Raw genomic sequence first — 24264 nt, 5'->3', positions numbered from 1 at the left:
GCGGGAGTGCCCAGCTGCATCAGTCCACTGGCCACTCTCCTCGAGGATGTATATGTGAACAGGATCTTTAAAGAAATACAGGGCTTGGCTCTGAGAAAAGGGGGAGGGAGCAGAGGAGGGCGGTGGGAACACCTAAGCCAGGGTGTGCGAAGGAAAGGCAGTCCCACCAGGCGGCCAGTGGCCTTGCCCTCCACTGCCTTTTGGCCCTTTCACTACAAACAACTCACCTCTGAGTACCCCACTCTCTGACCCCTCCCCAGAGCTCTCTCCAGTCCTACCAGCACCACCCCACCCCCACCCCCTCACTTCCTCCTTACCTGCCCAGAGCCCTGGGTCTCCCTCACCACAGGCCCCTCCACACTGTTTTTATGTGCAGTTCTTCCACAGAGCCGCACCTGATGGCGGCTGGGGCTGCCCCACCCCCACCCCCGACCAGTCTCAGTTTGACCTCTTAACCACAGCCATGCGTGCCCCCTGCACCCTGGCCAGCAATCCGAATCTTCCCGCTCGTTCGCATCCTCACGTCCTGTCATGTACTCCTCATGTCCATCTCTCTTCTAAATCCTACCTGTTCTTAGCAGGTTTACACTGCATCAGAACCTCAGTGAGATGAAATTCAGGGCCCACGTTCATCCACATACAAGTGTGTCATTCTGTCTGCACGCTATTCAAGGCTGGGCAACCATCACCATCGGCCTCAGAACGTGCCCACCACCTCAAAGAGCCCTGTACCCACTCACCCCACCCTCCGGCCCCTGCAGCCACATCTTCTGTTCATGGCTCCACAGACCGGCCTGTGCTGATGGTGCAGGTGAGCGGAGTCGCACAGCGTGGCGTCTGTCTGAGGTTCACCCGTGTTGTCACAGGTGTCAGGCCGGGCACGCCTCACTTCACTGCTCTTCGCAGATATTGCTTTTTTTTTTTTTGAAATCAATGGAGGGTTGGGGGAACCCCAAAGCAGTCTGCGGGCACCATTTCTCCAACAGCATCTGCTCACTTTGGGTCTGTGCCACATCTTGGTAGTTCCCTGTGCTTCTGACCCTTTCCCTGCACTGAGCAGCCGGGCAGCGAACGCAAAGCAAATGCGCCCACAGACGACTAACAATGCGGCTCCGGGGGGCACAGCGATGGGAAGCAGCCTGCTGCTGCTGCGCAGAGCGCGTTAGCGGTCGGGACAGAAGAGCAAACCGGCCACAACACCCCCTGAGACCAAAGCCTGAGCCAGAGCAAGGGCCTCTCTTCGACTCTGTGAAGGCTGAGAGGTAAGGAAGCTTTGGAAGAAGGTCTGAAGCTGGCGGAGGTGGGTTCATGAGGTTTAAAGAGAGAGGCCGTCTCTGCGACAAAGCGCCAGGTGAGGCACAAGTGCCCCAGAAGGCCTAGCTCGGGTGGCCGCACTGAACAGGTTTTCAGCACAGACAGAACCACCCTTCACTGGGAGACCACACCATCTAGTCTTCCCCAGCCGGGGAGTGGCACTGCCTGCCTGCAGAGCTTTGGGGCAGGCTGGCTCTCCTGAGGGGCTACTGCAGCTGTGACCTTGACCTGAAGCCAGTGGCCATTTACTGTCCTGAAAAACCCAGGGCCCTCAGGAACGATGCTCAGTCTAGTCTGCCTGTGACTACAGACAACAAAGCCTGTGAGACAGCGTCTGCCTACAGCCAGCCGGCTTACTGAGAATTTGAAGCCCACCACTGAGACCTGCTGCTCAGAATCAAGCAGTTCCGAGTATCATTGCTCACTGACAGTGCACCCAGTCACCCACAGCGCTGAAGGAGGTGGACGATATTAATGTTGCTTTTATGCTTCACCCAGCACCCTTTCTGCAGCCCAGGGGTCAGTTAATGGTGACTTTCAAGTTTTACTACCTAAAAAATACATCTTATAAGGCCACAGCTGCCCCAGACAGTGATTTCCCTGATGGATCTGGGCAAAGTAAATTGGAAACTTTCTGGAAAGGGTTCCCCAATTCTAGATGCCACTCAGAACACCTGGGACTCATGGGAAGAGGTCGAAACAGCAACACTAACAGGACCCTGGACGAAGTGGACGTTGTTGAAGGGCCCAAGGCTTCGGTGCAGGAGGCAGCTGCTGACGTGGAGCCTGAGGATGGGACTGAAGCGCCGCAGACCCCGAACAGCGCTGCACCCAACGGGGCTGCTGCTGCGGATGGATGAGCAGAGACAGCGGCTTCCTGAGACGGACTGGACTCCTGGCGAAGGCGCCGTGAAGACGGCTGAAACGGCCACAGGGGTCTGGACCATGGCACCAACACAGCTGAGAAAGGAGCGGCAGGACTTGCGAGGACTGACTCATTTTGAAAAAAGTGTCAAACGATGAGGCAAATTTCGCTGTCATCTTATTTTAGGAAATTGCCACCCGGATAAACCAGCAGCCATCAACATCAAGGGCAAGAGCCTCCACCAGCAAAACGATCCCAATTCCCTGAAGCCTCGGACGAGGGTCAGCCTTTTTTAGGCATGAAGTGACTTTTAGTTAGAGTGTGCATTTTTCTTTAAGGCAGGCACACGTAACAGACCAGAGCAGATAAGCATAACCTTCACGTGCAGGGGACACCGAGGAGTCCGAGACTCACTCCACCACACCGCCTGCTCTACTGCAGTGGCCTGGAACCAAACCCGTTCACATCCCTGAGGTGTCCCCGTACTTTTCTTTTTCTGACCAAGTAATATTCCACCACATGGATGTACTGCTTTTACCCTAGCTGGCTTGTCATTTTTTAAAAGTTAAAGACCTGGAGAAGCTTTTGTCTCCCTGTTGACCCCCACACCCACCAGCTCACTCACCTGCGCATTCTGTCCGTGAGCACGCGTTCTGAAGGCCAAGCAGGCCCCGGCCCTGTTCAGACCCTGAGCCCAGCCCCTCTCCCCTGTATAAGGCTCTCAGCTAGCAAATGTTTGTCTGGCACTGAACATTTCCCTTCCACTGTATCTTCCAATAATAAAGTTATTATAATTTCCCCCATCTTTTAGAAATAAAAAATAAACTTCCATTTTTATCTCTTTCCAGTGATTGTCCCATTTTTCTGTTCCCCTAAAGGAGAAAATCTGGGGTGTCCCAAATCATGGCACGTGTCTCTTCATCGCCCATCCTCTCTTCACCCCGTGCGCCTGGTTTGGGACCCATCACCCTAGCGACACCACACTAAGGTCCCTGCGTGATGCCGTCTCACCAAATGCAGCCGCCTAGTCTCCTCCTGACCCACACGGCACCCAATCCCCCCCGCCTACCCAGGGACTCTCTGCTTGCTTCCAGAACGCCTCCCATGTCTTGGCTTCCGAGCTGACTGCCCAGCCTTCTTGGTAGCACCTGTGGGGCAGCACTTGCGCAGGGTAGTTCAAATGCGTGGGATTGTCGGGGTGATGCTCCCTCCAGTTCTGGCCTCAGCCCTTGTGACAGAGGGCAGGTTTCCCACCTTTTTCGGTTCTAGTTTCCCAGTGTGTGAGGTGGGGCGACCGCTCTGCCCACAGGGGGGTGGGGCTTCAGGGACTGCTCTGCTCAAACTCCGCACAAGAATGCAGGGACGGGGAACCTCGGTTCTCGGCGTGTTTCCCACGTTCCAGGTTGAAGTCTCACTGCTGCCCCCCCCCCTTCCCTGCCCAGGGAAACCTCTGAGGCCCCAGTGGCTGTGCTGACGGCACCAGAACCAACAGCGTCAGACTTCATTCACCAGCTGTTTCCCGGACACGTGCATGGCACATGAAGGGTGAAATGTCCAACGCCGTAACTGGACACCCTCCTAATGCACCGGCTGCTCCGAGAAAACTGCCCATCTCAGGAACGGGAATTAACCCCCCCGCACCCCGACCGCTCAGGTCGAGGTCATTTGTGACTCCTTCCTCTCACCCCCCCAGAGCTGTAAGGCAGTTCTGCAAGCCCCACCTTTAAGATAAAGTCAGAACCCCACACTCACTGCCTCAGATGTACCCCCGACAACGTGGGTTTTTATTTCACCTACTCCACAGCCTTCAGACTAGCCTCCTTCTCCCTCTCTGCCTGTCCTCTGTACAGCAGCAGCCACAGCAGTCCTTTAAAAGAAGTCCCTTAGAACCCTCTGTTCAGACCCGCACACTCCCCCCAGCCTGGCCCTCGCCCGCCATTCGTCCCACACCCAGCTGCGCCACCCCACTGTGGCCCGCACACAAGCCAAGTGCGCCCTCAGCCCGGGCCCCTTTCGTCCCACCAGCAATCTCTTTCCTCTGCGGCCGCCCTCCAGACCCCCTCCAGCTGTCCCACGCACAGCAGCACACTCCACAGGCTGGTCCTCCAACTCCTCAGCCTCTGCTGTCCTCTCAATGTAAAAATCCTCCATGTGACATTATTAGTTTGCTGAGCACCCAAGTTCCTACCCGAACACGAGTTCCAGGAAGACAGGCCCTGTCTCATTTGTTCAGGTGTCTCTGGGTCCCAGAAGAGCGAGTGCCTGGCACACAGTGGGCGTTGAACAAACACGGTGAACGTCTGAATGAGCAGTGGTGGCAGAGGTGACGACAGACTCATCAGGACACCAGTGGGCGGCAGGCGCAGAGGGCACTGTCTCCAGGCCTCCGCGCAGGGCAGCAAGGCTCTGCCCTCAGGAAGCTAAGAGGCCCCGAGACCTGCTGTGCCAGCTGCAGGCCCAGCTATTCCGCATGGGCCCCAACAGGATGTCACCGTGGCACTTTGCATAAACTCAACCCAGAATGTCCCACTCACGGAGTAAGGTCAGCCGCCCCCCCCCCCCACCCCAAGGCCTCAATATCCACAGGCGGGTCTCTATATTCACCAGGTGTTCTCTTTTATTCCAGACATTCAGAAAACAGACACAGACCCTGCCTGTGTGGTTCAGTGGACTGAGCGCCAGCTTGTGAACCACAGGGTCTCCGGTTCAACTCCTAGTCAGGGCACGTGCCTGGGGTGTACAAGAGGCAACCAACCACACGTTTCTCTCCCTCTTTATCCCTCCCTTCCCCTCTCTCTAAAAAGGAAGAAAATCTTAAAAGAAAGAAAGAAAACGGAAACAGGACAGCCCTCGTGTGTTTATCTTCTGCCTAGACTCTCCAGTTAACCACACCCAAGGTGTGACCACTCTGCCTGCCACGAGTTTCTTACCGCAGGCACTGTGTTGGCCGCTGGAGAGACTGGAAGGATAGGGAGCTAATTTTCAAAGAATTAAAGCACATTTTAGATTACATTATACATGAAGGTTATTTTTAAAAACGTGCTTGGAATATTAGCGATTTTTTAAAATTTGAGTTTTCAATAAATAATGCAGGTATATTAATACCTATTTTCAGTATAAGGTACATTTCTGATAAAATCTATCACATGAGAACCAGAATTTCAAATAAAGAGCAATCAGAGGTTGATTACTATCACTTAAAAATGACTCCTGGTTTTTCCTAAAAAAAAAAAAAAAAAGTGTAATAGGGCTTTGTCTGTTTATTTCCCTACCGTTCACTTGCTTTTCAGAATTCCAGTTTGCACATTCATTGCTTTCCTACTATAATTGGCAAAGTGTAATAGCTATGACTTAGCTGTAAGAGCTGGGCTATTAGAATCAAGAGTTTAAAACATACAGTTAACCCATCACTGAATGAGATTATCCATAAGGAATTTTATTCTCAGTGTAACCAGCAAAAACATCTTACCTGGAATTCTTCACAGCAGAATCTGTCTAACAAAGCCCGCCCAGAGCCCCGCCCAGCCGCCTGCCTCCAGCCCGAGACTCGAGGGTGAAGACTCGGGCAGGCGCTCTGCAGCCCAGGAAGCACAGCGGGGGTGGGCAAATGCGGCGAGCGCCTTTCAAGCCTTTTCTCGGGCCCTTCCCCGTGTCCTGTCTGCAGCGTGCCCCCGCCGTGGGCTCCCTGCAGGACGTGGCTACTGCACAATGCAATTCGCTAAGCTGAAGGCACCGGGGCGAGTGGGCACCCATTTCTACCACACCCCACTAACGGGCGACACCCCACTAACGGGTGACACAATGTGTCTCTGGAAGCCTTCCGAAGGAAAGCGCTTCCGCAGGGTCCACAGGCCATGAGCTCGTTTGGCACCAAATCAAACACAGGGTGGATCCTCTAGCTTATGATCCATGTGACTGGACATCGCGGCAAAGTTTACAGGAAAAAATATTAGGCTGCAAAAAATCATACTTAAAAATTAGATATTATTAGAAAAATATTACTTTCCAGAACAGTTGTCAGGTTTCCTCTGACTTTCTTACTAGTTCACTGGTGTTCTACTGTTCCAATTTGAATGTTGTTAAAAATTACTAATTACTAAAAAAACAACTCTGGGCACAGAAATTTAACTAAAATCACCACAAACCAAATACTAGTTTTAAAGTAATTACAGAAGTCAACGGTGAAATTATTTGTCTTCTAGGCAGTTTTAAGGATTATGAAATATTGCATGAAAGCAAACACAGCTGTTTCCGTGTGATGATTCATAAACCAATTCCGTCCACATGACTCCTTAGTGTGCCAATTTGGGGACCCCCACACATCGTGCTGGCTGAGGCCATACAAGGGCAGAGGAAGACCCAGACTAAAGCACACCCAGCAATTCAGGCCGCGGCCACCAATCTGTCACTCTGGATCTAAATTTTTGGTAACAGAAATTATCACTAAGTAGGAGACAATCTTACCAATACCCAACCCTTATTATGAATTTACCATCATCTTCAGCGGTGTTACAAAATGGGGAAGATTCTCTGCACATTAATAATGAAATGTATTTGGCAAGAAAAGAAGCTTTAATTTTCCACAAAAGGAATGAGTCCAACCTAGGATACTTTTTCCTTGAAAAGACATTTGGGATATGCTGGTAACACAGTAGAAATATGTAACACAAACAAACATTTTTTAGGTATCTTTTTTATTGTTTGGAACATCAAAGGAACCCAAATTCCACATTCACAACAAACTTAATAAAAAATGCTGTACAGAGTATTGCAGGTACAGGTCACACAGAAGGAAACATGCACGTGCACAGCAAAGGGGACGAACTAACAAGCTGCTGCCGCATTAACACCTCCCCTACCAGCCCCAGGGACTCCCCGCTGGTTTTCATCAAACNGGTATCTTTTTTATTGTTTGGAACATCAAAGGAACCCAAATTCCACATTCACAACAAACTTAATCAAAAATGCTGTACAGAGTATTGCAGGTACAGGTCACACAGAAGGAAACATGCACGTGCACAGCAAAGGGGACGAACTAACAAGCTGCTGCCGCATTAACACCTCCCCTACCGACCAGCCCCAGGGACTCCCCGCTGGTTTTCATCAAACCCACCCTTCTACCTGCTGTCACAGAGTGTGAAGTATCAGGGCGGGATTTCTTTAACCATCGGTGACAATGGATTACTGTGTATCAAGTACTTCTGTGTATTGGATAAAAGTATAAAGTACTTTTGTGCTTTCAGATGACTGGTCCCTAAAATACCCAGAATCTCTAGAAGGTGGAGGTTCAGTTCTCTGTGATTTCAGCAGCGTGGCTGCCTGAGCATGACCCCAGAAACATGGAGTCATGACCCCAAGCCAATGCCTACACTTGCGTCTGACGATCAGAGGGGGCTCTTCAAACGGAACCTCCCCCAGAGCACCTTGCCGCCCCCTGCCAGCCCCCTGCCAGCCCCCTGCCAGCATGACCAGGCCTCACTGCAGACCTCTGGCCGCTCTCAGGGGCGTGTGTGTGGCCCCTGCTACTTAAAAATGTTACTGCTACACTTCAGAAACGAGGGCCCGAGTTAGCTATCTCTCAATGACATGCTCGCCTTCCACTGGGCAACTATTTGACCATGAGGGATGGGGAGAAGCCAGATACCATGTTATGCTACGTAAATGAAGTTCCATTATGACCGACACACACCTCTTCTCAATGAGCCAAGTCATGGAGCTTTAATGTGTGTGAACTTGGGATATGGTCTAGTCTACCATGAAAACACCTGAGGCAACCACATCAAGATAAAAATTTTCCCCCCTAAAGAGTTTGCTGCTTCCTTTGTCGAAAACTTTAACAGCCTGAAACTGATCCCAGTAGCTAAGCCCCAGCCTGGCTAGGGCTGGGTGCTGCCTGTGGCCCACCCCCCTCCCACGGCACGCCGGCCTGGTGGCAGGCTGTGTGGTCCCCACGACACCCTCCGTGCACAGCGTTTCCAGTCCCCTTTTCTCAGATGGAGAAGCGAAGTTCAGCGCCACACTTCCCTTCCAGGCTGAAAGGGTGACACTCACTCTGCGTCTGTGCATCGCCATGGGAGAAAGCGCCAGGGTGCCCAGAGGAACCTGAGAGCGCCCGAGGTCAGGGCCCTGCGACCTGGCCAGAGCAGCAGGGACCCCACCCGATCACGACCTCTGGTAGGTGACGCCATCCCTTCCCCAGAAGGACGGGATCACAGTCAATCCATGGGACAAACCCCCCCTTCCTCGCATACACACTGAGACGTCTCCTTTCTCTGCAAGGTCAGTGTTCATTCTTTTCAAGGTTCCAACGGAAGGAACACAGAAGGCTTTCCTTCCCTGACCAAAACTCCATTTCAGTAAAAACTGCTTATTTTTTACAAGTTTCCACTGTTACGTTACGTCAAATCTTAAGCCTTCCAGATCTGGAAGAGCTTTCAATTTCTGAACTGTGCTTTAAAAGCTACAAAGGCCGCCATAGGCAGAGTGAAACAGCCTGGCACCATCATGTCACCAGCGTCCCCTCTGTCTCGGGGCTCCCCTCTAGTTGGGGTGCTAGGGGGCAAGGAGGGGGATGAGGGACGGACAGACAGCACGACAGGTATGTCGGGTAACGTTAAATGCTGAGGAGTTTGTCTTCCTAGCAGTGCTCGGCTTCCCGCGTTTCCGTTTCCAGCCCCCCCTCTGACCTGCCCCACTCCGTTTCCCGTGGGGGACGGTCTCACCTGGACTCGTCAGCAGGGGTAAGAAACAAAGGCAGAACCTTCAAGCCCTGAATATTAAATCAAGGCAGGCTACTTGCTCTTCAAGGCTGTTTGAAAGCGGTGGGGATTACACTCTGGGAGATAATGGAATCTTCTCACTCATTCAATTAATTTATTAAGCCCAGGAAAAAAGCACAGGCACACAACTTTGTAAATGATCCCAGGCGGCCTAACATCCATGGGTGTTAGACTAGAAAATTCCATCTCAAACAGCATCGTAATCAGGGGTGTGGGGTGAAAGAGGGGTTAATCAGGAAATTCTATCCAACTCAGAGTCTCTGAGTCTCGTGACACTTTCGGATGGCAAACATCAGAACAAAGCCACCCTGAGAACCAAAGCCGTCCCAGGCCCTGGCCGCCAGTCCCACCTGCCTTCCGCCCTCGGCTCCCAGGGTGCAGGCCTCGTACTTAAGCAGCCCCCTCAGTCCACCGACCGTGTGCCGTCATTATGATGACCACCGCTGCACCATTTGTGACAGCTCTCAACCCCAAACCCTTTTACTATTACTCAGTCTGTGTGTAAAGGTCAAGTAAGGGAAGTAAAGGTCAAGTTTATTATCAACCTAAACTTAGTCTTGGAGAGGCCAGAAGACAGCATGCCACTTAAAAACAAATAGATTTTTTATTATAAACACAGTACAGGTACAAAGTAAAAACCTCTGGCAGTCCTGAAAGGCACAGGGGAAAGTCAAAGCTCCAGGCCCCACACCAAGGCTCACAGCCCAACAGCTCAGGTGACCAATGTGCTCTTTCCTGAAACACCCAAGATGATGAACGCAAGCGAGCACGCACGTGCACCCCTGAAAACCTACAGGCTCGCGGGACGGGAGCGCCTGACACCAGAGGGAGTGAACCACCCAGGAGGAGACCCGGGTGCTCAGCCTACTTGTTGTCCAGGACAGCAAGTTACTACTGAAGAGACGGTCAGTGCGACAAGGGTATGATGTGTTCATTTATGATCCAGGCAAGCAAGGGTAAGGCCTCTCAGAGTGGCACACACGCTGAGTCACACTTGGGTGCATCACCGTGGTCACGCTGTGGGTAGAGGACAGCAGACGACCTCTAACAAGGGACACTGAGGGGTCTGTCACTCGGGCAGCAAAGCCATCTCACTGCAGTGTATTCAAGACCATTTTCTTTGCTAGCCCACAGAGAACGCCACTGAAGGTCAGATACAGAAAAACTGGCCCAAACTGGGGGCGTGGGGACCGAGCCGTAGAGGACACGTGGTCCCTGACAGAGTTAGGCATCCAAGTTTCCCCAGTCCTGGGCAACGTACCACCCCGCAGAGACCCTTTCTGCGCTGAATTAGACGTGCAACCCCCAACTTTTATTCAAGGCAAACAAACATAATTTCATCATTTCTAGGGCTACTCTCGGTCAAGATCAAGAGCACATATTTAAAAGGAAGATCTTCCTCAAAGGAAGACATTAGACCCAGAGAAGAAATTTTGCCAAAATTACCAGCTGAAAAAACGACGACACCTAGCTTGGGCAGAGGAAAAGCAGCGCATGGTAACACATCCACTTACCCAGAAGTGAGACGGGCTGGGTCACAGGAGGGGCGGGCAGACTCGCGGGTGCGGCGGCGGGCGGCACGGCAGAGCCGAACATCTTCGCGCTGTCCCCAGACTCGGCGTTCCCTCTCGCCCCAGACACCACTGTTGGAATGGGATTTCCAATAGATAAGTCTTTTGTGGTGTCTTCATTTATACCAGCGATAGCAGCTAAGGGACACAACCACAGCGACACGTGAAGCTGAACAGTTACCGGTCCCCCAGCCCCTCTCTCTCGCCACTCTGCAGCCCCGCTGCCAGCCCGCCCCGGCCCCCGACTCCAAGAGGGGCGAACACAAGGAGGCCGTGCTTACGGTTGGGGATGCTCATTGGTGGAGTGTGTGGAGGAGGGATGGACACTGGTGGAGTTATAGGAGGTGGGGGTCCAGGAGGAAGGAAACCTACGACGACAAAAGTGATGTCACTCCCGCAGCGCCACTGTACCTCAGACTCGAAAACATTTCCTCACACAACTTGGCGTACCTGGTGGTAAATGCATTGGGTTGAATCCTGGGCGCAGAAATGGAGGAGGAGGAGGAGGAGGAGGAACGCCAGGACCAAAGCCCGGAGGAGGAATCCCCAAGGGAGGCGTGAAGGCAGGCGGCTGCAGGGTGCCGACCACGGGAGGACCGGGCTGCTGCGGTGGCACCTGAGACAAAGGGAAGGGAAGGCACACATGAGCCCCCCCATCGACATGGCGACGAGAGCACGAAAAACATGCAGCAGTGTGTGCCCACCCCAAACGACAGCCCCGCCCTCTACCCTGTGACAGCACACTCACACTGCACCCCGCCAGCACCTGCTGGCGACCCGAGAGGACACCCCATGCCAGAAAACACCCTGCAAACAGGTGGCTCTGAGAAACAGAACTCGAAGAAAAGCTACCAGACCAGCGCACAGTGGGCAAGGCCTCAGGCCCCAGGGTCTGGCAGCCGCCGCCCCTGACCCACTCTGGGCCCTCGGCAGGCACACGCCAGACCTCGGCGTGTGCGTCTGGGAATGCAAGGTGCCGCTCTCACTGAACTACAGGGGTCAAAGGGCTAATACACGCTAAATGCCGGAGCCTGGTACTTTGTGAATACCCAGCGAATACATACTAGCTATTAATAAAAGTAAGTAGGGTTGGTTATAACATGTCAGCGGGGTTCCAGTCAGTGCCGATACACTTGGACCTCATTTAAAACCGACACCGACGGGCACAGTCGGCGGCTGACTGCAGAGTGGTTTAGGAGACCTCACGGCGAACGCAGGAGGCCAGGCCCCCACTTCATGTTAGCTCAGACCCATCGGTCAGATTCACCGTGGGAAACTGAAAAAAGGGAGGCATTGAAAGACAAGAAAAATTCAGAGCATACATAAGCTACAGCTCAACTATTTATAGTTTTAACCAAAAGGTTTTTTATGATTCAGCTCATTATGTAACAGGAAACCTGCTGAGCATTTAAAGCACAGTAGCTCCCTGAATCCTCAGAACAGCCCTGACCTAGGAAGATGCCAGAGCCCAGAGCAGGAGCCAGAAGGGGGACTGGCACCCCCCACACAGAAAACCCACGCCTGCAGGTCAGGCGACTTGCCCAGGGTCTCAGTGCTGAGTGGACCACAGCGCCGGGACCAGACCGTTCTGCCCGAATCCAGGGCCTTTCTTTTGAAGTGCCAGGGCACGAAGACTCTAAGAAGGCCCCTTCATGTTTAATGCACTCAGTCTATTACAAAAATGTCATGAGGGCACCACCCAGAATGAAGATTTAGGAACTACCTTTCCCCACAACAGCTGCCTGCAGAGCACAGATCCAAGCCCCTGCGAACTCGAGTGCACGAAGAACAAAGCAGTGCGAGGACAGGAGGGGACGGTAAAGGGAAGGAGGAGACGGGACAGGCGTGTGCCTTCAGTCTGCGGCATCACCTAGGACACACTCGAGGACATAGACAGGCGCGGGCAACAAGTGTTCCCTGGTTTTACTTACGTCAGTCAAAACTGTGTCAGAAGACCTTATCGACAGGTCGGACACACCGAAATGTACCAAAGTAGCAGTGCACACTCACGCACTCACGGCTTGGGCTGCGAGTGCACATGCAGGTCTACGGGAGGGTTGGGAAGGCATCTCTTAGACACCTGGGCTTTGAACGGCGCCCCCAACAGTCGTACCTGTGGAGGAGGCACCGTTATGGGTGCAGGGACAGGCATCGGAGGGACCGGCACAGGCAAAGGGTTAGGGACAGGTGACACCGGTTCCGTGTGTGAGCTTTCTGCCCCTCCGTTTTGAGCAACTTCATTCTCATGCTTCTTGGGAATTCCTTTCCACTCTGTAAGAGTTCAACACATTTCACAATGCAAGCTCACCATGTTCAGTTTGTAACTTTAAATCCAGAAATGGTTTTTAAAATGCTGACTATATTAAAAAACCAGCAGTCTGATTATTAAGGAAATGTCATGGTAATCTTATACGTGTTATTTAAATTAGCAAATATGCAAAAAAAAAAAGTGCTTACTGTGTGCCAGGCACAGTTCTCAGCATTTTATAAACACTGATTAAATCCATCCTTACCACCACAAGTAGTTCCTATTACTATTATTCCCATGTTGTAAATGAGGACAACAAAGACAAACTGTCCAAGGTCACATATCTGCGAGTGGCAGAGATGCGGCTCAACCCCGACACACAGGGTTCTGGTTTGGGTTCTCGTTGTCGGGACAGAGTCCAGGAGGAGGAGCAGGACCCGCCCGGGCCCAGGCCCTCCCAGCATGCCTGGGCCAAGCGGCCCCGACACCTGTCTGCCTGCACACACACTCAGCTCTGTGTGAGGGAAGGAGTCAGGCCCTGCGCAGGGAGGAGGGGTGTGGGGACAGCCAGGCCAGCACCACCCCCCGCCCTGCCCGGCTCTCCTGCCATCGCTCCTGTGGGACGTCTCGTTGACACACTCTACTCGCTGTGCCGCCCGGTGCCGCCCTGCCGTCAGGCCGCCTGTGGGTCTCCAGGCCGCGCCTGCGCTTGCTGCACTTTGCACACCTGACCCCTGTCACCCCGGCACTGCTACTACTTCCGGCCCAAGTAGCTGCACCTCCCGGACGTGCACTTTCACTCTCGACTCTCCTCTGAACGTGTAAACCCCTTCACAGCAGTTACTGCGAAGCCATGGACTAAACCAGTACCAACGACAACCAGGCTGAGACTCCTCTGATCCATTTTCCCTACGACCAGTTATTTTGTTTGGATCTGCATCTCTTCACTCACTCGATGCAGAAAAGCAAAGACCACAAAAGTCACTCTGTAGTATTACCAGAAATAAAAAATAAAAAATAAAAAATAACATAAAATAAAAAAATTCTGACCTAGGCACTAGCAAGGAAACGCACGACTCTGAAAGACCCTGGGTCCTGCCGTACCTGGGTTAAGCGTGTCGCTGTCCAACACTCCGCCTTCACAAAAACTCTCCAGCTCTTCAGGCTTGACTTTGTCCCACGGAATATAAGTAACACCAAGTTCAACATCCCAATACTGCTTATAGTCTGCCTTTATTCCTTTGTTTAAGGCCCAGGCAATCTATTTCACCATTGGTTAAAACGGGAAAAGAAAGGAAGGCCAAGAATGTCACACATGTTGAGACCCCACTGTTCCCCATGGTTCTCACACCCCACCCCACCCCGCCACTTGGGCAGCAAAGTTGCAGTCCAGCCTAGCTCTCCCTGGGCCTTACTTGGCGCCAGGACACTGGTTGCCCATTCCTGTCACTCTGTCCTAGAATGGAAATTTGATTGGTGTCACCTCCTTAACCACGCTCCCCACCTGAGTCAGCATAAAACTCAAAGGAAAAGGTTTATTACCAGGGCCAAGTGCACACTCCTGTGCATCTCCCACCATCCTGGGACTTTGGACAAAACCTACCTGTGGCCCAATGCAAGGGCAGAACAGTGTTATGACAATGAGGACACACTGACTGTGGCCCCCAGGGGAGGAGAGAATACCCATGAGTCTATATATCCTTTTCTCTTCTTGGAGTATTTTTCATAGTTAATGCGAAGATGATATGACAAATTTTAAATCCAAAATTTTTGAAATGACATATTTCACCAAATGGCATTATATAGAAAGCACCAATTAACTAAACAGCTTAATGAACTGTTCTACCTACATTAAAAAATAAAAATAAACATTCTAGCACAAACCTAATGTTAAACCTTGTTAACTTTTAGCAGACCACCTCTTTTGTAAAAGACACACATGAAATGCCCAGATCCAAAATTACCGCTCTCAAAAGCGTATGCTGCGACGCACCTTTATGGATTTCTGGTTCACTTTGTAGTTCCCGCGGCTCAGCTTCTGCAGGGCGCGGTACGCGTCTTGCCTATGAACCATAACAATATAGGCACAACCTCTGGGAGGAATCATCTGCTCCAAAACATTCCAACGTTATAAAATATGGTAACAAAATTAAAGAGCAACAAAATACAACAATAAGTAACCAGTTCCAACAACCCTCTCCTTCAATCAACCCCTGTTCCAATTGCTGGGGATCAAACCACTTGTCAACCGGAGCTTTCGGTCTGCTCTCAATTGCCCATTACTCACGAGCCTACGACCCCCTAGGCTCTACCACATAAACACTCTTGCATCTGTCCACTTTATTAAATAATTTAATAAACACTCACATTAATTGACTCGATTGGACCAAACTCTTCTAAGAGACTGGCGACGTCCTGCTGAGTGGTCCTTTTGTCCAGCTGTCCCACCCAGAGCGTGGTGCTGCAAACTGAAACGAACACAACTGCGTGAGCTCCCGCGTCCGACAGGGGCCAGCCCTGCACCTCCCCGACAGCATCACGGCAGAAGTCTGAGCGAGGCACACCAAGACCCGCGAGTCGGAGCAGCAAACCCCGTACACGTATCCGATCTCCAGATCGCGGTGGCGCCGCTGCCAGAACCGAGACCTAGAAAGCAGGCGCACGCCCGAGCTGCAGAAGCTGGTCTCTGGGAACAGGTCTAAGATGCGACCCCAACTCCTGAACATCACACCAGCCAGCGCAGTGCTTTCAGTCGCTCTGTGCAAGTGTCCCTGCCCACCCGTCAAGTGTGCATGACGTGTCTCTCACATTCACTCCCAGCAGCGGGGGTGTCTGCCCTCACGGCATCTCTGGGCCACACAGAAAGAAGAGCTGTCTTGGCCACCCATTAAATACACAAACACTAACAAAAACTGATGAGCAAAAAGGTTTCGAGTCCGTTGACAGTTTCGTGTGGGGCTGCAGGCAGCCCGTGGTGGGACACCCAAGCCAGGACACACATCTGACTAACAAGACACGGTGAAGCAGCGCCGCGCTAGCAGAAAGCACTGGAAACCCGCAATGCAAGAAGGAAAACATCGCAGCAAGTCCGAAGACGAAGGGCGCTCACCACTCGCAGTTTCTGATTTGACCGGAGGAAGGCCTTTCTGGCGGCGTTCTCTTTCTTTTTCCCGATCCCGTCTTTCTTGGGACCGAGATCTCGGAGAGTGTCGGCGCCGGTCTCGGGACCGAGACCTGGAACGGCGATGACGAGACCTCCGCGATCTGGAACCAGAGCGAGAGCGCCTCCTTTTTGGTGACCTAGTAGTTTCACGAGGATGGAGAATGGATAGCACACGAAGAGAAAGGTTTTTTTAATGTAAGCATGTGTTAATTTTAGAAAAAGGGAAAACTATAAGTGGATCATTTTGGTGGAGGTGTGAGACACCGGCAGCAGGGAAAGGCCATGTTCTAGAGGCGACAGAGGCAGCTGCCCACTCACGAGCGCACCTCCCGCCCCCACGCCCCAGCACTGCGGAGACACCGCGCTGGCACACCGATGGCGAGGGCTGTCCCCGAGCGGCGACTGTCGCCTGCTCTGCAGCCGGGTCTTCTTCCCGCAGCAACTGAAACGCAATCTGACCAGTTCTGTTCTGCCAGCTGCTAAACTTTTAGAGGCATTGTGCTTATTACTAAGAACCATCAAGGTGTAATTCTGCCATTCCACGTACTCTCTGTAGGCAGGCATTAAAGCAACTCGGAGGGAACAAGGATGGGCAAGGTGACTGAGCTGGGCATTTTCAGACGTGCCCCTGACCCCACCCCACACACACAGTTACTCTGTACACCCAACTTGAAACCACCTCGACCTGATTTTACTCTTAACGCCCCCCGAGACACACAGGGTGGGAAAAGCACTTCCTGTGAATTACCTGGACGCTGACCTGGATCTTGACTTTCTGCTGTCGGACATGTGCCTCTTATTAACCTCTGGAGTACAAGGCTGTTCGACTTTCATTTCCTTTAAAGACAAACAAACAAAGAACCAGCCATCACTACACACAAAAAGTGAAAATTATAAATAAGGCAAGAGGACAAAATCTAAAGGACATTGAATCACAAATCTCTCGCCGTGAAGCGGTTCTCTTTTGGTGGCTCGAGTCCATATTACTAGCTTAATAATCACTGGCCTTCAGTGGGAAACGTTTTTATACGGTTTCCTAGGTTAGAAGAAACATCTCGCTTTCAGCAAGCGCTCCGTGGGGTCACACACTGTTTCACTAAACCAGGCACTGGTCCAGCGTCCTGTGCTCCACGCATCTCGATCGTTAGGAGCCTTATGGGAACAGCCCGAAGTGCTATGATGCCCATTTTCCGGGTGAAGAGCTTGGGGCACAGAGACGGTGAATATGCGCCCAAGACAGAGTCTTGCTTCATTTTAAAAAGCGTGGGCACCAAGCAAACGGGCGGGAGCCCACACACGGCCCCGCAACCGAAGCCGGGGGTGACCGAGAACAAAGCTCTACCTGGTGTGCCTTCTGCGCCAGCGGCTCGCTGGGGGCCTGGAACGGGGCCTGGAACGGCTGCTGCCCGGGGACGGCTGGGGGGGCCACGGGCTGAGCCAGAGGCGGAAACGCAGGTGCGGGAAGCAGGCCGAATCCTGGCATCTGCCCATTAGGAGGAAGTGGAACCTTTGTTTTTAAAGAAAGTATGAGTAGGTATGAAGTAATAGCTACCAAAAATAATTTTTAAAAAAATCCTTAATTTAATAAAAAACTAAAATACCTTCAATAAAAAACTAAAAAACTAAAATACCTTCATTTAAATTTTGATCTAAGAAAAACTACAATGACATACAATAGTGATGGACAATTTCCACAGATAATAATTATCCAAAGAACTGTTATAGACTGAAGTATATTTGTTAAAAACCCTATGACTTATTTTAGAAATACGAACACACAAGGTTTAGGTTTTATGTATTTAAAGATACAACTTCATTTATGTGCGGAAACCATGAGGTACACTGAACTTAAAGTCAAAGGTCTAACTTTTGGGAGAAAGTGGCTGGAAACAGCGACTCTGAGGTTCACTCCTTAAAAACTTCACCCCAGCCCTGATGGGGCGCTCGGGCAGGCCCTCCGTGGTTCGGGCTCAGGGCCCAAGCCTGGGTTGTAGGCCAGGTCCCCAGCTCGACGCAAGAGGCAACAAGTTGACGTTCCTCTCCCTGTATTGCTCCCTCATCCCCTCCCCTCTCTCTCAATACATACATACACACATACATACACACACATACACACATACATACATGCATACACACAATTGTTTAAAAAAATTTACTCTAAGCAGAGTTTCAACTAACATGCCTACTTTTAGGACATCAAATACAGTAACCACAGTGAACCACACACTAGCATTATTTCTGTACACACCATTCCAATGGCAACTAAAAGTCTAGTTTAGGATGTCACAAAAGCATTCTTTCTAAGTTATTTATAAACTTTCAGTAATTGTTAGACGTTTTGAAATAAGTTCATAGGTTTTCTTCATATCTTAAACGGACTTATAAAATACTTTTCAAACTTCATTCATCAACACATCATTAAAATCACAACATAAGTTTCATCTTACCAAATGTATAAAATGGATTGAAAATGATATAAGAAAACGAATATGGTCTAAACAGATTTCTTAGAACCCTTTCTAAACTCAGGCCAGCAAGTGTTACTTCAAGACCAGCTGCACAACAGAACACCGCACAGTGAGAGCAAAAACGACCCTCTAGACCGACTGCGGCACGAGAGGGCCAGGATTCGTACTTCTCAAAACGCCCTTCCACGCCCCCAGTCACTTACATGCATAGTCAAGTTCAGGAAGCTCTGAATTAGAGGCTGTACGGAAATATGCCCCACACCTCCCTGCAGCTCTTCTGTGGGCCATGCCCCTTCCTCGGGCCTGTGTGGGAGTGCTGACAGCCTCTCAGCGCCCACCACCAGGTCCCAGAGAGGCCCCTCCAACAGGAAAGCTCTGCAACCAGACAGGCCAGTTCCCTGAGACAGAGCCCTAATCGCTCTCTAAGCTACCAGAACAGAAACACCCACTGTCACAGTATGACCGTGTGGTATTTAGCATTCTTGTCCCGATCAAAGCAAAGAGCACCTCCGATCAGCCCTGTGCTCCACAGCTGAACCGTGACCTGTGGGGGGCAGCTCACACACTCGGAAGATGACGCTGGAGGGTGAAGGTGCTCAGCTGCGAGACAAGCGCCCGTACCTGGTGGTGCACGGGGTCCTGCTGCAGCGCCATCATCGCAGGCGGAAACGAGTCCATGCTCTGGTGCTGGGGGTACGCCGGCTGCTGCATGCCGTCGCCAGGAAACCCACTGGAAGAAGGCGAGAGGTCCTTTTACCCATCCGGAGCACAGGGGTTCTCACCCACATGTATACAGAAGCACAGGGAATGCTGTCTAGCCTGGACCTCATATAATAATGTATGTCAACTATAATTTAAAAGTGAGAGATTTAAAAATGGAAAAAAATGTCTAGGGATCACTAATAATCAACATTTTGCTCAATCATCTATTTGCCTATATATTAACTAGTACAGTAAGCATTATTCCCAACATAAAAGCCATTTTTTTGTTATGAATCTTACAGGATGCCTCCCCATCTGGGAGAAAACCCCAAATACCAGTTTTTAAAAAGACAATGACTGTGTATGAAAAACAATCTCACCATTCAACGCTCTCAAGCCATGCCTCACAAAGACTACAGACTGAACAGACACCGAGGAGTGGGGACTCACAAGGGGGCCTGTGGCGGGGACACAGCAGGCACAGCGGCGGGTGGGGGGGCGGCGGCCACAGGGGCGGCGGCAGGGGCTGTGCTGGGGGCAGAGGTGGCAGCATCTTCTTTCTTTGACTCTTCCACAGCTTCTGGCTCATCATCGTAATCAAACCGATCGAGCAGCTTCTGCAACAGGTATGTCGGCACTCCGTTTTAAAGCCAATTGTGTTCAGTGCACAAAAGCTTTGTACCAACGGCAGACGCTTCCACCGCCTCTACTCCGGCCAAATGCTGTCAACACCATTCTCGCGCATGCCCCAGGACCTCGGTTCACGGACAACCCGTTTAGCAGATGTCGTTTGAGGAAGACATTTTTTTTTGTTCTGCTTTTCTTCCCCAATTATAAATGCAGTGTATTCTTTCTGACCATTGTCTATATGCTTATTATTAGTTTAGCAATATAAATGTTTTACTGAAATAGTTGTGTTCCTAGACAAAAAACTTGGAGTTCCACACATATGACAATGGTGTGTATTTTCCAGGAGGCTATGAAATGCACAAAAAGACCACCCAACCCGATCACTACAAAAGCCATAGGAAACATCCATTGCAGCTTGCTCAGGAACGCATTACCATGAAAAGAAACCGAGAAGGGCATGGAGGTCTCAGTACCTGAGCACCAGCTTCTTTCTAAAAACTTCTGAGCTCACCTCAGATCACCATAAACACTCATTTAAAAGAAAGAAAGAAATAAAGATTGAGGGCACTTAACAAGATCACACCTAGAAGAAACACTTAAACTCCAATCCATTGACTCAGGAAGGAAGGAAGGAAGGAAGGAAGGAAGGGAAGGAGGGAGGGAGGGAGGCAGCACAACGCACACCCACTGTGTGCATGGGTGGAGCACCTACAATGCCTCATCATCACACGTAGCAGACATACAGACTGAGTTTCTTCTTACAAAGGAGAAGCTACAGCTCTGGTCATTCAGAAGCACTGCCGAGATGGGAGAGCCGAGGACGGTGGAATGAGGATGGACACCAGTCTCCTCAACCTCCCAGACCTCGTCTCTGGTGCCCAACACTCGTTCTCTCTCCAGTGGTGTCTGCTCTGCTCCTGGGTTTCCAACCTCAAGCCCCTACATGGGCAGTGCCCTGGGGCCGCTCTGCCACACCGTTAACGAGCACGAGCACCGATGTCAAGATCAGGAAGAGACAGCACGTTTTTCCCTTTGCAACTCCAGGCCACGTGATTAAAGTGCTTACTGTGACCGAGCGATCCAGACACCTCACCGTTTTATACGCACTGGCTTACCGAACCCTCATGGCAGTAAGACACAGGTGCCACCGTCACCCCCGCACGGTGGTGCACATTGCACCGCTATGAAACTGGACATCGGAACACGGCCACACTCAAAGCCTGGGTCTACAGAAACAAAGCCTGTGAACTCTGCACTTTGTCACATATAGACGTGTCTTGTAAGGTTGTAAGAGGACAGCTAGATCGGGAGCAGGACCATAGAAATGGAGATCACATGGAGGGTTAGCAACAGGGGAGTGGAAGGAGGAGAAGCGGGGAGAAGGTACAGAGAATAAGTAGCATAGATGGTAGGTAGAAAATAGACAGGGGGCAAGGCAGGAATACTATGGGAAATACAGAACGTAAAGTACTTGTGACACACGGACATGAACGAAAAGGGGGGAATCGTGGGGAAGGGGTGTGCAGGGTGGAGGGAAGGGGGGAATGGGACAGCTGTAATGGCATAATCAATAAAATATATTTTTAAAAAAGAAAAAAAAAGATTTATACCTATTGCTTTGGGAAAAGATTTGAAGCAATTAAAAAATTAAACTGAGATCTAGCTACAAACATATTTTTTGTTCCCTTTTAGGAAACTGAAAATCTATGAATCAGCTGAAATACACAAATTGTTTCCAGTCAACCTGTTTGACTAGCTTAAAACAGGACTTTTTAGCAACAAGAAAAGCACAAAATTCCTTTTTTCTAAACTTGATATAAAAACAAACATAAACCAACTCACTTAAGGTAAAATACCAGAGAAATTACCATTCAAATGAACAAGATAGGGATACCAGTAGCATTGCCATTATTCAACATTTCCCTGAAAGTCCTAGCCACCAATACAAGAGGGAGGGAGGGAGGGAGGGAGGGAGGAACAGGTTTAGAAGTTAAAGAGGAAAAGTAAAGAGTAGCTACCTAGAAAATCTGAGAACCAACTAGAAAATTAAGCATTTAATACCATGACCATTTACAAGGTAAATAAAAATCAACAGTTTTGCTCTATGACATAATTAACCAAATGAAATATTATAAAAAATGAGACATGACTAAATAGCTAAGAATGAAACAAATGTACAAGATATGAAAAAAGACATTGTAATAAACAAGCTATCAATATTTCTTACATCAGCCTATAAATCCATGAATTCCAAAATGCACGCTCAAGTTCATCTGGAAAAGTAGGCTGTGATGGTTAATTTCATGTGTCAATTTGGCTGGGTCACGGTGCCTAGCTGTATGGTCAAATATTAGTCTAGCTTTTGCTGCAAAGATAGTTTACAACTGAGATTAACATTTATATCAGAAGACTTTGAATAAAGAAACACCCCCTAGCCCTGGCTGGTGTGGCTCAGTCGGTTGAGTGCCAACCTGTGAACCAAAGCACCCCCAGTTTGATTCCCACTCGGGACCCATGCCTGGTCTGTGGGCCAGTTCCCTAGTAGGGGGGTGGGTGAAAGGCAACCACACACTGATGTTTCTCTCCCTCCCTTCCCTTCTCTCTAAAAACAAATAAATAAAATATAAAAAAATTCCTCCATAATCTGCGCAGGCCTCAACTAATCAGTTGAAGGTTTTAAGAGCAGCAACACAGAAACCCTGCCCTCAGAACAGACTCGGCCTGGAACTTCAACCCTTACACCCCCCTCTCCAGCTTCCCATCTGCCCCACCAATCTCAGACATGCCAGCCTCCATAGCTGTGTGAGCCAATGACTCAGAAACCAACCAGACGCTGCCTCTCTGATCCCTCCCATCCCCTGTTCTGTGTGCATAAAACCGGCCCTTTTCCTGGTGAACCCTGACAAACAAACATGCCCAAGAACAGCCAAAAAGAATGTGGGGAGTCGAAGGAAGGACATGATACCTGGAAATAAAATATGATATATAAATTACAAGTATTTAAATTGTAATGCAGGAATAAACAAAAATATTAGTGGGACAGAACAGGTATAGAGACAAACGAGAATTTGGTGTATGACCAAAACGGTGAGGGAGAAATGCTCATTTCTAAAAATACAAAGACTTAACTATCTTGAACCATATTCTGAAGTAGGTTCCAGAAGAATTAAGAGACAAATGTAAAAAACAAAAATATAAAACTTCTAGAAAAAAATAAAAAAAAAATACACAGGGAGGTTTCCTAATCAGAACTCAAAATAAAAACCTAATAAACAAAACCATAGTATATGAGAATTTATGTTCACATGTACATGGAAATAGGTCTGAAAAAGGAGAAACTGCTTCCCTTTTTACTTTACAACATTCTGTATTATCTGCATTTTCATCTTATGTGTACATGTCTTTTGCACTCAAAAATTTTACCTAACCTTCTTCTAATCAGTGGTCATTTGTAAACCACCAAGATGCAATGACAGCCAGTGTTCCCTGCGTGGAGTCCTACTCTGGACCGCCAGCACCACATATCTTATACAAAATATGGCAGCTAAAGTTGTTATATCTTATAATTAGAATGTTGAAAAGCAACCAGAAATCTCAAGGTATCATTTAGTTCTAGGACCTTCAAACGTGCTTATCTGCGGTGAAACCTATAAAATAAAACCTTACACAGCCATAAACCCAACAGACAGAAGAGACACAAACGGACGAGGGTGGAGTGGTCCGGGCAGCATCTGCGCCAGAAGCTCTGCGCTGTGCGTACTCCGCACAGCGACACGGCAGCGGCTGCCCCCCCACCCCACGCCCAGGCCCAGCAGAGCAGTGCAGACCCGGAGCCCACACCCTCACACGCACGTGGGAACCGAGGTTTTTTAATAGCGAAGCTCGGGAAGCAACTTCCATGTCTGCTGAAAGGGGAATGCTAAACAGACGGCGATGTGTCCACACAACGGAACATGCCTAACAAGCACTCAGAACAAACGCAGACCAAATCTATGTTAGTGCCTTGACAATAGCACCAACAAGCACGAGACAAGAAGACTAAGATCAAAAGAAGCAAGTTAAAAACAGTGTGTATGTATAATATAACCAAATGAAGGCATAAATCCACAGGAAATAAATTCTGAAAAAATGCACAGCAAAATATTACAGCAGTTATCTTCAAATGTGGGGTTTAATGGTCAATGGTCCTGTTTCCTTTCCTTTATGTTTTCTTTCACTGAAAAATTTCTCATAAAGAATACACTGAATCGGCCCTGGCTGGTGTAGCTCAGTGGATTGAGTGCAGGCCTGTGAAGCAAAGGATCATGGTTCGATCCCCAGTCAGGGCACATGCCTAGGTTGCAGGCCAGTTCCCAGTGGCGGACACATGAGAGGCAACCACCCATTGATATCTCTCTCTCTCTCTCTCTCTCTCCTTCCCTTCCCCTCTCTCTGAAAATAAATAAATAAAATATTTAAAATAAAAAAAGAATACACTGAATCGATAACTAGAAAAATAATCAGTGTTTGATGTCAGGGGAATCT

The 24264-nt window shown here is 49.8% G+C and overlaps 1 protein-coding gene across 5 annotated transcripts in view; it reads right to left on the bottom strand.

Moving 5' to 3' along the window:
- Window positions 1-24264, bottom strand: part of SCAF4 (SR-related CTD associated factor 4) — a 55299-nt gene that overhangs the window by 4069 nt on the left and 26966 nt on the right. For 2 of the 5 annotated variants that reach the window (XM_037040553.1, XM_037040555.1), the window contains exons 8-19: window positions 19561-19727; window positions 19030-19138; window positions 17283-17447; window positions 16689-16777; window positions 15887-16077; window positions 15145-15245; window positions 14771-14884; window positions 13882-14038; window positions 12643-12800; window positions 10980-11145; window positions 10811-10897; window positions 10473-10667 (exon numbers count right to left, since the gene is read on the bottom strand). In XM_037040553.1, the coding sequence (XP_036896448.1) occupies window positions 10473-10667; window positions 10811-10897; window positions 10980-11145; window positions 12643-12800; window positions 13882-14038; window positions 14771-14884; window positions 15145-15245; window positions 15887-16077; window positions 16689-16777; window positions 17283-17447; window positions 19030-19138; window positions 19561-19727 (1699 nt within the window). Of the gene's footprint in view, window positions 1-9543; window positions 9976-10472; window positions 10668-10810; window positions 10898-10979; window positions 11146-12642; window positions 12801-13881; window positions 14039-14770; window positions 14885-15144; window positions 15246-15886; window positions 16078-16688; window positions 16778-17282; window positions 17448-19029; window positions 19139-19560; window positions 19728-24264 lie in introns of those variants that run through there. The other 3 variants (XM_037040557.1, XM_037040556.1, XM_037040554.1) reach the window with 3 other exon arrangements.

This window comes from Sturnira hondurensis, unplaced genomic scaffold (genome assembly GCF_014824575.4).
Source record: "Sturnira hondurensis isolate 20B ecotype Veracruz unplaced genomic scaffold, ASM1482457v3 Scaffold0002640, whole genome shotgun sequence".
In the NCBI taxonomy this organism is placed as follows: domain Eukaryota; kingdom Metazoa; phylum Chordata; class Mammalia; order Chiroptera; family Phyllostomidae; genus Sturnira; species Sturnira hondurensis.
Note: the sequence above shows the minus strand (reverse complement) of the source record. Positions and strands in the feature narration are given on the sequence as shown.